Source organism: Enhydra lutris, unplaced genomic scaffold (genome assembly GCF_002288905.1).
Source record: "Enhydra lutris kenyoni isolate GAN:26980312 unplaced genomic scaffold, ASM228890v2 scaffoldscaffold6, whole genome shotgun sequence".
Lineage (NCBI taxonomy): Eukaryota > Metazoa > Chordata > Mammalia > Carnivora > Mustelidae > Enhydra > Enhydra lutris.
In genome coordinates, this window is record NW_019154090.1 from 17,635,472 (window position 1) to 17,651,379 (window position 15,908).

Consider the following 15,908-nt stretch of genomic DNA (forward strand, 5'->3'; position numbering starts at 1 on the left):
AAAAAAAAAAAGACAGAGGTCAAGGAAGCTGCCCAGAATCACACACAAAACCACAGTTCACCAGGCTTCAAAGATCAGGCTTGTTTCGCTAAGTCCTATATATTTGTATTTTTTTTTTTAAAGGAGAAAAAAAGAGAGCACCGTGTATGTATTTTCAGTGTAGTACTTACTACAGTTCCAAAGTACTTACTAACCAAGGTACCTTATTATTCACAACAAACAAATTTTAATATATAGAACAGTATTCCTGCCTTCCAAGGGATTAAATCAAGAATGTGCTGGGAACTACCTATGATAGCTACCATTCATCATGCAAGGTTACTTTATATATACCATGCTATTCTTCATTGAGACACACAAAATTTCATTGAGTTTAATTTTTCCCAGACATACAAGTACTTGGAAGGATATCAAGGGGAAAAAAAAACCTTAAATATCAAATTAAGTTAGCAAAGTCAGCTATAATAGGAACTTTTATTTACATGTCTGAGTTTCTAACACAACGTACATATAAAATTATGACCCTGAGGGTGTGCTTAGATTAATAACTGTACTTTAAATTAGCATAAGCATTTATCAGAAAAATATTCTGTTAAAATTTATCCAGTAGAGGTAGAATTAATGCATATTACTAAATTAATGTGCTTAGAATAAATCTTTATAGAATCATGTTTTACAATTACAATTCAGATACCCTGTCATTTTTTTTTTAAAGATTTTTATTTGTCAGAGAGAGAGCACAAGCAGGGGGCAGGCAGAGGGAGAAGCAGGCTCCCCGTTAAGCAAGGAGCCCAGTGCAGGACCTGATCCCAGGACCCTGGGATCATGACCTGAGCGGAAGGCAGACACTTAAACTGACTGAGCCACCCACACATCTGGATACCCTGTCATTCTCCATAAAATTCAACCACCAAAAATGTTTAATGCTCAAGCCACTTTACCCAGTAGGCACATAGCTTATAATCTTAAAATATACTGAAAAATTATAACCATTCAACCAGACCAACTATTCAGAATAACACATTTCCAACCACAACTGGAATAAATTAAGCTTGCAACCCCTTGTTACACTAATAAAATTAACTTCCAAGTGAACTCTAAGCCATTACATATATTTATATAGCATTTATATATATATATATATATATATTGCTAAATTAAAATGCCTGTTCCCAAATCCTAGGGAAGAGAAAAGCATAATCTAGAACCTATTCTTTCCCAAAATATTCAACCTGAATTTAAACCAGGCCTTGAGATCTAACCTCTAATTTTTAGAAAATACAGAGGACAAAGGACAAGATAAACAATACCACAAGGAAACAAATTCAGATATGGGACACCATACAAGATCTCTTCTAAAAGTAGGAAGGGAAAAGGAAGGAGTGGTGACATAGCATCTTTCTACATTTAAAAAGACAAAATCAACAAAACCCCACAGTGCTACTATGAAAACCTTGATCAGTGATCCAAAGGGGCACGTGCACCCGAATGTTTATAGCAGCAATGTCTACAATAGCCAAACTATGGAAAGAACCTAGATGTCCATCAACAGACGAATGGATAAAGAAGATGTGGTATATATACACAATGGAATACTATGCAGCCATCAAAAGAAATGAAATCTTGCCATTTGCGACGACGTGGATGGAACTAGAGGGTATCATGCTTAGCGAAATAAGTCAATCGGAGAAAGACAACTATCATATGATCTCCCTGATATGAGGGAGAGGAGATGCAACATGGTGGGTTAAGGGGGTAGGAGAAGAGTAAATGAAACAAGATAGGATTGGGAGGGAGACAAACCATAAGTGACTCTTAATCTCACAAAACAAACTGAGGGTTGCTGAGGGGAGGGGGGTTGGGAGAATGGGGGCGGGTTTATGGACATTGGAGAGGGTATGTGCTATGGTGAGTACTTTGAAGTGTGTAAACCTGGCGATTCATAGACCTGTTCCCCTGGGGATAAAAATATATGTTTATAAAAAATAATAAAAAAATAAGTTTAAAAAAAAAAGAAATAAAAAAATTAAAAAATTTTTTTTAAATTACATGGAAACTAACAAAAATGAAAACATAATGGTCCAAAACTTTTGGGATGCAGCAAATGCTGTTCTAAAAGGGAAGTTTATAGCAATACAGGCCTATCTAAAGAAGCAAGAAAAACCCCAAATAAACAACCTAGCCTCATCCATAAAGGAGCTAGAAAAAGAACAACAAAACCCAAAAACTAGCAGAAGGATGGAAATAATAAAGATTAGAGCAGAAATACATGTTACAGAAACTAAAACAAAACAAAACAAAAAACAATAGATCAATGAAACCAGGAGCTGATTCTTTTAAAAAAAATCAATAAAATTGATAAATTTTATCAATGGGAAAAGAAGGACCCAAGTAAATAAAATCACTAATGAGAGGAGAAATAACCGACACCACAGAAATACAATCAGAAGAGAATATTAAAAAAAAACTATATACCGATGAATTGGACAACCTAAAATAAATGGATAGATTTCTAGAAACATATAAACTACCAAAAGTGAAGCAGAAAAAGTAAAAAAAATTTAAATAAGACAATAACCAGCAAAGAAATTAAATCAGAATCAAAATGCTTCCAAAAAACAAAAGCCCAGGACCAGATACCTTCACAGGAGAATTCTACCAAACATTTAAAGAAGAATTAATACCTATTCTTTTTAAACTAAGACCAAAAAATGGAAAAGGAAGGAAAACTTCCAAATTCATTCTATCAGGCAGCATTACCCTGATACCAAAACCATACGTAGTTCACAAAAAAGAACTACAAGGCAATATATCTGATAAACATAGAGGCACAAATCCTCAACAAAATACTAGCAAACTGAATCCAACAATACATTAAAAAAATCATTCACCACAATCAAGTGGGATGTATTCCCGGGTTGCAAGGGTAATTCAATATTCACAAATCAACTGATATGACGTATCAATAAGGGAAAGAATGAGAGCCGTACAATCATTTCAATAGACTCAGAAAAAGTATTTGATAAAGTACCATTCATAATAACCCTCAGCAAAGCTGACTAAGAGGGAACATACTTCAACATAGTAAAGGCCTTATGTGAAAAACCCATAGCTGACATCATACTCAATGGAGAGAAACTGAGAGCTTTTCTCCTAAAGTCAAGAACAATACAAGAATGTCCACTCTCACCACTTTTATTTTATACTGGAAGTCCTAGCCACAACAATCAGACAACCAAAGAAGTAAAAGTCATCCAGATCAGTAAGGAAGAAGAAAAACTTTTACCATTTGCAGGTGCCATTATACTATATAGAGAAAACCCAAAAGACTCCACCAAAAACGTGCTAGAACTAATAAACAAATTCATCAAGGTCACAGGATATGAAATCAATGGACAGAAATCTGTTACATTTCTATATACCAATAATGAAGAGGATAAAGATGAATTAAGAAAACAATCCCATTTACAATTGCACCCAATATAACAAAGTACGTAGAAATGAACCTAACCAAAGAGGTGAAAGGCCTATCATCTGAAAACCATAAAACACTCATGAAAGAAACTGAAGATGACACAAAGAAGTAGAAAGATGTTCTGTGCTCTTGGACTGGAATAACACATTTTGTTGAAATTTCTATACTACCCAAGGCAATGTACACATCTAATGCAACCCCTATCAAAATACCACAACAATTTTCACAGAACTAGAACAAACAATCCTAAAATTTGTAGGGAACCACAAAAGACCCCACTGCAATACCCAAAGCGATCTTGTAAAAGCAAAGCAAAGCTGGGGGCATCACAACCCCAGACTTCAAGCTCTATTACAAAGCTGTAATAATCAAAACAGTATGGTACTGGTACAAAAATAGACACATAGATCAATAGAACAGAACAGAAAATCCAGATATAAGCCCACAACATATGGTCAATTAATCTTCAGCAAAGCAGGAAAGAATATCCAGTGGCGAAAAAGACACTTTCTTCAACAAATGGTGCTGGGAAAATTGGAGAGCCACATGCAAAACAATGAAATTAGACCACTTTCTTACACCATAGACAAAATCAACTTCAAGTTTGATGAAAGACTTACATGTGAGACCTGAAGCCACAAAAATCCTAGGAAAGAACATAGGCAGTAACCTCTTTGACATCAGCTGTAACAACTTCTTTCTGGATATGTCTCCCGAGGCAAAGGAAACAAAAGTGAAAAGAAACTACTAGGACTATGTCAAAATAAAAACCTTCTGCACAGTGCAGGAAAGATTCAACAAAACTGAAAGGCAGCCTACGGAATGGGACAAGACACTTGCAAATGACTCGTCCGATAAAGGTTTAGTATACAAAATATATAAAGAACTTATAAAACCCAACCCCACAAAAAACAATAATCCAATTAAAAAATGGGCAGAAGACATGAGTAGACATTTCTCCAAAGACATACAGATGAACCAATAGACACATGAAAAGATGCTCATCATCACTCATCATCCAGGAAATGCGAATCAATCTACCTGCCATGAGGTATCACCTCATACCCGTCAAAATGGCTAAAACCAAGAACACAAGATACAATGGGAGTTGACAAGGATATAGAGAAAGGGGAACCCTCTTGCACTGTTGGAGGCAAGGCAAACTGGTGCAGCCACTGTGGAAAACATATGGAACTTCCTCAAAAGGTTAAAAATAAAACAACCCTACAATCCAGCGATCGCACTACTGGGTACTTACCCCAAGAATACAAAAGCACTAATTCCAAAGGATACATGCATCCTACGTTTATAGCAGCAGTATCTACGATATCCAAGATAATGGAAGCAGCCCAAGTGTCCATCAAATGATGAATGGATGAAGAATATGTGGTGTAGATATACAATGGAATATTATTCGGCCATGAAAAAAAGAATTAAACCTTGCCATTTACAATGACATGGATGGAGCTAGAGAGTATTATGCTATGTAGAATAAGCTAGTCAGAAAAAGACAAATACCAAATGATTTTACTCATATGTGGAATTTAAGGAGAAAAATAAGCAAAGGGAAAAATTAAGGAAAGGAGAGAGGCAAATCAAGAAACAGACTCTTAACTATGGAGAAAGGAGAAAGAGGGATGGGGGCAGAGGGATGGCTGAAATGGGGGGCAAGAATTAAGGAGGCCACATGTAATGAGCATTGGGTGATGTGTGGAAGTGCTGAATCATTATATTATACACCTGAGACTAATATAAGACTATGTTAACTAACTGGAATTTAAAAAAAGAAAAAAAGAGAAAAGAAACCATAACCCTCCTTTCCCAAGATTTCTGTAAATCACTGGTGCTTCTGTGCTCACAGTCAAGCTCCTCAGTTCACCTATGCGGCCTCTGCTTCCTTTCTGTGTCACCTAGGGAGCAAAGCTCAATTCCTCGCTGCTTTCCATGAGACACCACCATGTGCATTGAGCCTTGACCATGTTATTATAAGTTTACTGAATATTACTGCTAATAATTGCATTGATTTAGTACTCACTAAAGATCAAGTAACACATTAAGATTCCCAACCACTCATAACCCAGAGAAGCTATAAGATTTGGCCAAGTCCATTTGCAATGACGTGGATGGAACTAGAGGGTATTATGCTGAGCAAAATAAGTCAGTCGGGGAAAGACGATTATCATATGATCTCCCTGATATGAGGAAGTGGAGATGCAACGTTGGGGGTTTGGGGGTAGGAAAAGAATAAATGAAACAAGATGGGATCAGGAGGGAGACAAACCATAAGAGACTCTTAATGTCACAAAACAAACTGAGGTGGGCCGGGGGTAGGGGGGTACGGAGAGGGTGGTGGGGTTATGGACATTGGGGAGGGTATGTGTTCTGGTGAGTGCTGTGAAGTGTGTAAACCTGGCGATTCACAGACCTGTAAACCTGGGGCTAATAATACATTATATGTTTATAAAATAATTTAAAAATTTAATTAAAAAAAAAAGATTTGGCCAAGTCACTCTGCTGAAAGGCACCAGGGCTGGGATCTGAACCCAGGGTGCTTCAAGCGGGAGCCACACAACATTTAGCTACTCTACAGACACAGCACCCACCGAGACACTACCCCAGTACTTGGGCACCAGGACAGCCTTGAGCTAAACCACAGAGGATATTTCTTATTGGTGAGAATCATCTCTGAGCCCTGAAGGATAACTGGGAACAGAACACTGGCCTCTCCCATCTCTCTCCTGTTTCCCATACCTGGACTATGTAGGACATCCATGGCTGTGGGGAGACCTGATGATGCTTGGCGGCACAAACAGCTCATCTGCCCATATATCACTGGGCTGGATGTGACCGTGCTGCTGCTGCTGCTGCTGCTGCTGCTCCAGTCTCATGAATCAGGGAATTCAAGTGAGAGGATGGCTCTGATTTAGGATTAGAAGGACCCTGCACCCTTCCCCAGCCCTCTGGACATCACGGGAGAGTGACCTGGAAAATCAAATGCAGAAAAGTGTCCGGAAATATAGGAGTCTTGTTTGAGGCATAGTAGAACCTATTAGCTTGAGAAATTGGTCTGGAAATCTTATTAAAAGAGACAAATCATTCCACTTTCTCTCTGGACTGAAAATATTGGGGGTAATAGACTTTTTCCCTGATGCCTGTGACCCACGTACCTCATGTCAGGATCACAGCCAACCTCTGGCAAAGCTCAATTCAACGCAGGTGATAAAGGCTATTATTTTTTTAATGGGCAGTTCTGATTAATTCTGATTTCTTTGGCATACCACCAACTAATCTCTACCAGTCCCTCATTACTGTGAAGGTTGCAAGCCAGAAGAGCCAATGGCAAAGAGAAATGAAGTTCAGATTGTGGGTCTGTCATTATTGCACAGCTCAGCTGATAACTGTCCAGCACCCCCACCACACACAGACCCAGCTCCTTTCTCAGTGTGCTCAATTAACCCATGATGGACATGGGGAAGCAAGGCACCTCTGCATTAGGAAACCTAGCCTTGCACATCTTTGCTGTTTAAGAGGAATGATTAGAAGAATCCTTCTGATGTATATGTTAGCTGTTACCATCATGGCGGTCATGTGTACTGGACACTGATAGGTTCCAGAATAATGTGAATTACTGGAATTCAGCGGATCCTTATTCCGTGCCTGGCACTGGGCAAAGGGTTTCTTCACATGTATCATCTCCTTTATCCTTAGAACAACTCTGTAGGTCAAGGGCCGGCAAACTTTTCTCTGTAAAGGACCAGACAGGAAATATTTTCGGTTTTGCGGGCAACTTTGGGTTATGCAGGGTATTGTCAGTTACTCAAATCTGCCGTTGTAGTTTGAAAGCAACCACAGACAATACATAAATTAATAACTGTGGCTGTATTTCAGTCAAACTGTATTTGCAAAATCAGCCAACGGGTCAGACTTACCCTGTAAGCCATCATGTTATTCCCAAGCTGGAATTTGGGTTCTTTTCTCTCTCCTATATCCTCCTTCCCCCTGCTCTTCCATTCTGGTTCTGGTTCTAGAGGAAGACTGGAATTAAAGATGTTTTGCATGTGACTGTCCAGGGAGAGTTGGTTGTGCTCTCTCAACAAGAGGGAGAAGGATCATTTTTGTGAAGATCCTGCATCTATGGTGGCCACAGGGGGCCACCATTTCCATGGGTCACCTATCGTCTAGCTCCTTGTCTGCAAGCTCAGTATAGACTGTGGCTGCTGATGAAAGACTTGATCTCAGGCTGCTCTCAGGAGCCTTAATGGGTCTTCCTGAGTCTCAGGTACATTTTTCGGTAACTTCCCAATGGTCAAACAGATGGCCTCTTTGTCCACACCAGGGCGGTCCCCAGCAAACCCGCAGCTGCAGTCTTAGCTCCCCTGCGTGCCCCAACTCTGGGGCCTATAGACCTGCACAGGGTCCATCTCCATGCCCCTTCAAAATGGGGGATTTGCAGAAGCGTGCTTTGCCCCTCTCTGAGCCACAACCCGTGCCACCTACCTGAATATTCTTTCCCCAACTGAAGTCATCTAATGGCTTGACATATACAGGGGAATAAATTACTCTCTCCTTGATGGCGGTATAAATGTGGGAAACAAATTAGGATCTTAAGCCAGGGTTTCTCAGTCTCTGCTCTATTTGGGGCTGGACTGCTCTCTGAGGAGTATTCCCTGTAGGATGGCTATTAGCATCCTGGGCTCTACATGCTGGAGGCCCATAGCATCCCCCAGGTGTGACTTTCAGAAATGTCCCCCGACGTTGCCAAATGTCCCCTGGCTGGCCAAACCACCTCTGGCTGAAAACCACTGTCTTTGGTCAGAGGGCAACCAGTACCTTTTGCTCTCGGGGATAGGTCCTAAATCCAGTTCCAGAAAAATAGGAAAGATCATGTGCAGGGTCTCTCAGCACCGTGTCACCTGATCTTCAGTGGGAGAAAACAGGCCTGGGCCTCAGCAAGCGAGCAGCAGAGCCAGGATAGGGACCCAGACCAGTCTGATGCCAAGGCCTGTGTGTTTCTCAAGCTACTGAGGATCTGATGATAAGAGGGACACTGGGAAGGTTTTTCCAGAATGGGGAAGTTTGCTTTGCTTCGCATTGAAATAGAGACTGTACTTGTTCCAATCCTGCCAGCATTTCGAGGGAGGCATTATTCCCCCTTGCTTTACAGAGGAGGAAACTGAGGCCCGGCAACCCTAACAAATGGCTTGGAATCAGCAGAGCAAATATTTTATAAGTGCAGTGTTTCTGTGTCTAGAGCTCTGGCTTTTCAACAACAGACATGGGTGGCTGCTCCCCAAAGGGAGCGGGGTCAACTTCTCCCCCTACTACTGTTCCTTCCTAGCCAGGATGTTCTGCAGACAGTAAGAAAGGCCCTGGTGATAAATGAGCACGATGGCCCCCACGCCTCCCTCAGCCTCTCTCTCTCTCTCTCTCTCTCTCTGACCTCTCTCCTGCCCCAGCTCTGTATGCAGTACTGGCCTGAGAAGACGTCCGGGTGCTACGGGCCCATCCAGGTGGAGTTCGTGTCCGCAGACATCGACGAGGACATCATCCACAGAATATTCCGCATCTGTAATATGGCCCGGGTAAGGGTCCAGCCAGGAGGCTGTGCTGTGCTCTCCGGATCATCCTGTCCTCGGGGAAACGATGCCTCTGCTGATTGTGGCTTCAGACCCAACAGTGGCTCTGACACTCAGAGACCCACGGGGAGGCCTCCAGCCTGCCATCTGCCTCTTCCCTGACACACTTGCTGCCTTGTGATCAAATCTTCTCAGAATTCGGTGCTTCCCCACTGCTGCCCTGTTTTGGCAGGAGTTGACAGGGTCTTTGATCGGATCCAGGAAGCTTTGGGCTAGACCCTGAGAACACCAAGATGGAAGATGATTAGTTGCTTCCGGGGGGACTTTACCAGCTAGCTGGAGGAGTATTGGGTGGGAGGGAGCAGATCGGTAGTCTGTGAAATGGCTACAGAATGGCTTTGGTCTTTACCATTTACTGGGGGTCCCAGGGTCCCAGAACTCCATCTCTGCCCTCAGTTCCCTGTCCGGTGGGAAGGTGATCTATGTTCTGGCACATGAACCTCAGTGGGGAGAGAAGAAATCTGCCCAGTAGAGTCAGGGAAGTCTCTTCCTAGAGAAAGGGACATTTGGGTTTTGGAAACCAGTAGTTTTCCAGGGAGAAAGGAGGTGCAGGGACGTCGTGGCAGGAGAATCCATATGCACAAAGGGAGAAAGAGGAGTGTGTCCCCATGACGACACAGCATCGACCCCATTCGGTCTGTCTCCCGCTCCGGTGCCGCAGCCCCGGGGCCTATGAAGGGCTTGTGTCCCTGTAAGAACAGCCCTGACGGCCTCTCTGTTCTCAGCCTCAGGATGGGTACCGGATAGTCCAGCACCTGCAGTACATCGGCTGGCCGGCCTACCGGGACACACCCCCCTCCAAGCGCTCTCTGCTCAAAGTGGTCCGACGGCTGGAGAAGTGGCAGGAGCAGTACGACGGGAGGGAGGGACGCACTGTGGTCCACTGCCTGTGAGTACTGTGGAAGGCTCTCTGGTGGGGGAGGGGTGACCGGTGTCTGTCCTAGGGGATGCCACTGGCCATAGGAATGCCTGGCTATACCACATCTCAATATTCCTTAAAAGTCAAGGGGTGTGTCCAGTCAGAATGGCTAAAACTGACAAGTCAGGAAATGACAGATGCTGGCGAGGATGCGGAGAAAGGGGAACCCTCCTACACTGTTGGTGGGAATGCAAGCTGGCACAACCACCCTGGAAAACAGCATGGAGGTTCCTCAAAATGTTGAAAATAGAACTACCCTATGACCCAGCAATTGCACTGCTGGGTATTTACCCTAAAGATACAAACGTAGTGATCCAAAGGGGCATGTGCACCTGAATGTTTATAGCAGCAATGTCCACAATAGCCAAACCATGGAAAGAACCTAGATGTCCATCAACAGATGAATGGATAAAGAAGATGTGGTATATATACACAATGGAATACTATGCAGCCATCAAAAGAAATGAAATCTTGCCATTTGCGACGACGTGGATGGAACTAGAGGGGATCATGCTGAGCGAAATAAGTCAATCAGAAAAAGATAACTATCATATAATCTCCCTGATATGAGGAAGTGGAGATGCAACATGGGGGGTTTGGGGAGTAGGAAAAGAATAAATGAAACAAGATGGGATTGGGAGGGAGACAAACCATAAGAGACTCTTAATGTCACAAAACAAACTGAGGGTTGCCCGGGGGGGAAGGGGGTACGGAGAGGGTGGTTGGGTTATGGACATTGGGGAGGGTATGTGCTATGGTGAATGCTGTGAAGTGTGTAAACCTGGCGATTCAAAGACCTGTAAACCTGGGGCTAATAATACATTATATGTTTATTAAAAAAATTTTTAAAAAATTATAAAAAAAAAAGTCAAGGGGTGTGTATTCAAGGAATTACGATCTTTCATGGACTGGGGTTGCCCATTTGTTGCCTTGAACTAAGGTTATGTGACACGTTATTAATGCAAAACCGGGAGGCCTTTCGCAAACATCGGGGGTAGACCGGCCGCTCCCCAGCACTCCCGATGGGGGAGAAAGCCCCGGTCCCCCACAGGAGGCACGATGTGTCCTGTTAATCGCAAGAATGCTGGGGCGAAGTGGCTTCCACCGACCAGATCCTCAAATTATTCCCCAAAGAAGAGCACATGATGATCTTCCTTTTGCAGAGTAAATATTTCTGGAGCCAGTGGAGGCCCTGGTCACACCTTCCTGACCTGAGAATCGAGTTCAGTCTTTACAAAACGAGTTTACTGTTCCTTCTTTCAAGCAAGGGGTGCAAGCATGTGTCAGGAAAACCAAACAGACATGCACACGCACAGCTTAAGGCCACCACCTATCACAATCCTTTCTTCCGCAAAGACGCAGATCCCAAACCAGGCACCGGAAAGATGCCGTGAGGTGTCAGTATCACAGGGACGGGCGCCGTCAGCCAAACCAAGCTCTTTCTGCCCACATCCCAGACCCTGGCAACGGGTTCCCTGCCACCGAGCCCCTGCCTCCCATCCAGGTCGCTCCCACACACTCAGGGGGCCTCCCCTTTGGCTCACAGGCACACCCATCCCAGGCATCACTCCACCAGGCCCCGGAACACCTGTGCCCACTCACCTCTTCCTCTTGGACTCTGCCGTTCTTGCTTCAAAAAAGTACTAAACCCTCCTTCTGTGGGGCGTTCCGCCCTCCTCCTGCAGGTGATTGTTTTTTAGCCTGCTTTTAGAAAGGAGTACCTTTTTATCCAGGTCCCCCTCGCCAAGGTGACCCACAGTTTGAACCAAAGGAAAGCACAGGCATGTCCTCCTATCAACAGGGACGGCGGTGTCCTTGGAGGCCAGAGACACAACAGACACCAAAATGCGGGCTCTGGCCAGCGAACGGAGGACAGCTGTCTGTACCTGAAACAGCTGCTTGTTGGGCGTCCTGTAGATAAAACATCTGGGAAACCGAGGGCCTTGGTTTCCATCCAGATGTTCTTTAGACACAGGCCATTACATGAAATCATTAGTTGCTGTTGGCAACACGCCCAGGAGTTCCGAATCAGGCAGATTCCCTATGGGCCTTTCTGTAAATAGTTGGAGGGGTGTTTCCATGAACATGAATTACGGAGCACCGGAAAGGTTTTTGTCCTTAGCCGATGGAAAGAACTAGGATGAAAACCACCTGGAACCTTCCACGTTATATCACTAGATGTGCAGGTAGACCCAGAACCTACTTTTGGACAAGGATCTGGCTAATCCAGTTCTCAAAGAGCATCTAGTCCAACCCTCCATTATAGGAATAGGAAAAGACTTGCCCAAAGTCAAAGCAGGTTCATGGCACCGACAGGACTCCAACCACAAAGGCTTCTCTGCCCTAGCCTGACTTTGCACGTACCCAGCCAGCCACTCCCCACTACTCCTGATGTGGTTTCAGGATCAGGAGGTGCCTGGGGGCTACATTGCTTACGTCTTCACTCTGTGTCTAGAAATGGGGGCGGCCGCAGTGGAACCTTCTGTGCCATCTGCAGCGTGTGTGAGATGATCCAGCAGCAAAACATCATCGACGTGTTCCACATCGTGAAAACACTGCGGAACAACAAATCCAACATGGTGGAGACCCTGGTGAGTGTCCCAGGAGGCTTCTCCCCCAGCGGGGGAGGTGGGGGTGGCTCTCTGAGAGCCTCAGATAATACAAACCAGCAGCTGGCTGCTTGCTGGGTCCTGATGGGCCACAGCCTCTGCAAACTTACTTCCTGCCTGCTGGGCAGCCCAAGTATGCATCCTGATACACTAATCCTGGGGATTAGGGATTCTGGCTTAAGGAGAGTGTGAATTCTGTTTTCAAGTCTGTCCAATCCTGTTCTAATTAGCGTATGTGACTTGCATGGAGGCGTAAGCACAGGGCTCGAACGCTGTGCAGAAAGGGATGGAGAGCGTGTGGGCCAGCGGAGCCCAGATCCTCAGGCCCGCTGCACAGACCATACACAAGGAGCTTTGCCCTAAGAGTCTTAACCTACTCGAAGCATGGTCCTACCCAAACTCCGGTCCGCAGACCGGCAGCATCAGCCTCACCTAGGCTCTTGTTAGAAATGCAGGATCCCAACCCAGTCCGGATTTACTCAGTCAGAGTCTGCATTTTAGAAAGACTCCTGGGTCCTTCACAGGCACCTTACGGTCTGAGAGGCACCTGAGTCCAGAATGGTGACAAGGAAGGGAATGACCCACTGGGCATCTGGGAAGGCGTGGGTGTAAGGCACCAGGCAGAACTTGGGGGAGGTTCAGATAGGGATAATTATGTGGACAACTTTGCGATGACTATTAATAGGGCTGTAGCTAAAGTTTCCTCCAAAATCTGTGTCTTTAACCTAAATGCCTTTCCTTTTCATCTCTCTCTCTTTCCTCCTCTGCTCCCTCTGCCTCTCCCCCTCTCAGGAACAGTATAAATTTGTATACGAGGCAGCACTGGAATATTTAAGCTCCTTTTAGCCCAACGGGATGGGGAGCCTGCCGGAGCCCAGAGGCTGCAGCAGCCACGCCCCCTTTTCTGTGAATGGCAGTGACTGGGCTCAGGGCCGAAGACGCAGCACCCTGCCCAACTCCAAGGAGAGTGCTGGTTGTCCTGTGCCCCGTGGTGGGCTCTGCACCTTCCGAGGGGTCTCCTGTAGCTGTGGGAGGTACTGCTCTGAAAGGCCCAGGCTCCCCTTCCACACTCAACCAGCTGAGGCCACGAGCCCATGCAGAAGTGCGCCCATGGCAAGGCCCCGGATTTTCCCATTCCCAGACCTCCTGCTTTTGCTCTTTTCAAGTTTGTGAATCTCCTGGCAAGCTGACTATGTGAGTGTTGGGGAGTGAGAGCCTCAGCAGCACCTCCCTGCCCTTCTTGTCCCTGGGGGTAGAGGGGCTGTGTGTTCTACTCCTCCATGCTGTCGCAGAAATGACTGGGCTCTTAGGGTGTGGGGGGGGGGTGTCCCCTGCTCTGCTGCCCCTTGTAGTGTCCTTCAGGGATCTCTGGAACTGGACACCTGCCAGTCTGGATCAGTGTGAAACTCGGGATGCTCCTGAGACCACAGTGGAAGCACCCATTCTCACACCTAACCTGCATGGGGCTTGGCCCAATACCATTCTGTATCCCACGGCTAGCCCAGGCCTTGACCTGTCATTCACTGGCCAGCCCACTGTGTCCACAGCCTTTGGTAAAGGTTCTTTTTGCTTTTTTGTAATCAGTGGGAAGGGGGAGCATGGGATTTTGCTATTCTTCCGTGTCCTCATTGTGAAAAGGAACGATCTCTCTGGGGCAGGGCTCTGGCTGACCTTGTGTCTTTTGGATGGTGGGTGATTTGATTATTTTCCAAAGCGTGTATGAAAAGAAACTTTCTTTGGGGGTGTAAAATCTTAGTCTGTTATGTCAAAATAAAAGGGGGAGGGAAGTTCAGATGTGTAACTCTAAGACAAATCTCTCAGGCCTGTCATCTTTCCTGGCAGTGTCCTTAAAAGATTCCCTCTCCCCCCACTCCCAGCCAAGAACAGCACTGCCATAGAGCAAGGGAAACAGGCTAATCTAAGGACAGTCCCTTCAGTTTCTGGGACAGATAGAATATCAGATTTGTGCATCATCTTGAATCTCCAAATTTGAACTCCCTAGCTGCCATCGTGAGAAAGGCCACGGTGGACCCCGGTGTCCTTTGGTTTAAAACAGGCCAAGGAGATCACACCACGGATCTGGGATCTTATCCAAAGTATGGGTGAGTCAGTGATGGGGGACCAGCATCTGCTAAGCACCTACTGTAGGCTTGGCACATTCCATATGACATTTCACGTGGTCTAGACCCCCTTGAGAGGACTACCAACCTGTCATCATCTCCACTTCACAATGGGGGAAACTGAGGCATCTCTGTCTGTGATGAAATTCTGGGTTCCGAAAAGGCAGACATTGGTGATAAGACTTCTTCATACCGTTGTCTTCATCTTTCTCAGCAAAGCAGTTATTTTACAGAGGGGAAAATAAGGCTAGAAACTTCCAAGCAGAGAACTCCACAGTGGAAATTGAATTCTTTCTTTCTGATGTGAGTTCTTCTGGGAAGCCCAGAATTTCAGATGTATTTCCTGGCTCCCCAGGAAAGCTAGTCACTTCTCATTTCTCCGCCAGTGAAAGCAGCTGCCTGTTCCCTCTGGCTGTGAGGTCTGCTGGCCAGGGTCACGCTCCCTCCCTTGGTTTCTACTAGGGGCTCAAGCACAGTATCTGACTGCCTCGGGGTGGTCTGGGATCCAGGAAGCTCGGCTTGGAAGCTGGTCTAGCCCCAGAGAGGGGATGAGGAGCACAGAATTCAATAAGGCACAGTATTTGCACATAAGAGCTTACCATATACTGGGGAGATTGTCGCCCAGTGCCAAGGTGGTAGAGCACACGAGTATTACAGGAACCTGGGAGCAAGACTCTGCCTGCCTGGGCTTCCTAGGGGAGATGGCATCCATTCCAGCAGGGTCTCAACAGGTAAGAGAAGGAAAGAAAGGAAATCAGTCCAAGGGATCAGGATGTACAGTGGCACAGAGGTGTCCTTGGGCTGGGGGCAGGGGGCAGGCAGTAGGATGGGCCGTGAGCCCAGAGCAAGCACAGCACCGCAGGAGGGGTGGCAGATGAGCAGGGTCTGGGAGAAGAGAGTCTACCTGGAGTACAGGCCAGCTGTGGGGGCCACAGGGAGCCAGCCAAGCTCCTAAGTGATGGGCTCGACTCAGTGTTAGGGAGACACTCTCTGGGCCCAGTGGGGCTGCCTCTCCTCCTTTCATCAGACACTGTGAAGACATTCCCTGAAGTGCGTGCTTTTTAATATCACATCTATGTGTCTGTCTGCTCATTATTTTGTTGCTGGAACAAAATAAGCAATGGGTCATGAGACCCAGCTTCTGTGAGA

The 15,908-nt window shown here is 45.5% G+C and overlaps 1 protein-coding gene across 1 annotated transcript in view; it reads left to right on the top strand.

Moving 5' to 3' along the window:
* The window catches only part of LOC111141448 (protein tyrosine phosphatase, receptor type T), a 706,124-nt gene extending 692,639 nt beyond the window's left edge, over positions 1–13,485 (top strand). The window contains exons 28-31 of the mRNA XM_022494012.1: positions 8,932–9,057; positions 9,837–10,000; positions 12,486–12,621; positions 13,432–13,485. Of these exons, the coding sequence (XP_022349720.1) occupies positions 8,932–9,057; positions 9,837–10,000; positions 12,486–12,621; positions 13,432–13,485 (480 nt within the window). The remainder of the gene's footprint in view (positions 1–8,931; positions 9,058–9,836; positions 10,001–12,485; positions 12,622–13,431) is intronic.
* The last annotated feature ends 2,423 nt before the right edge of the window (positions 13,486–15,908 follow it).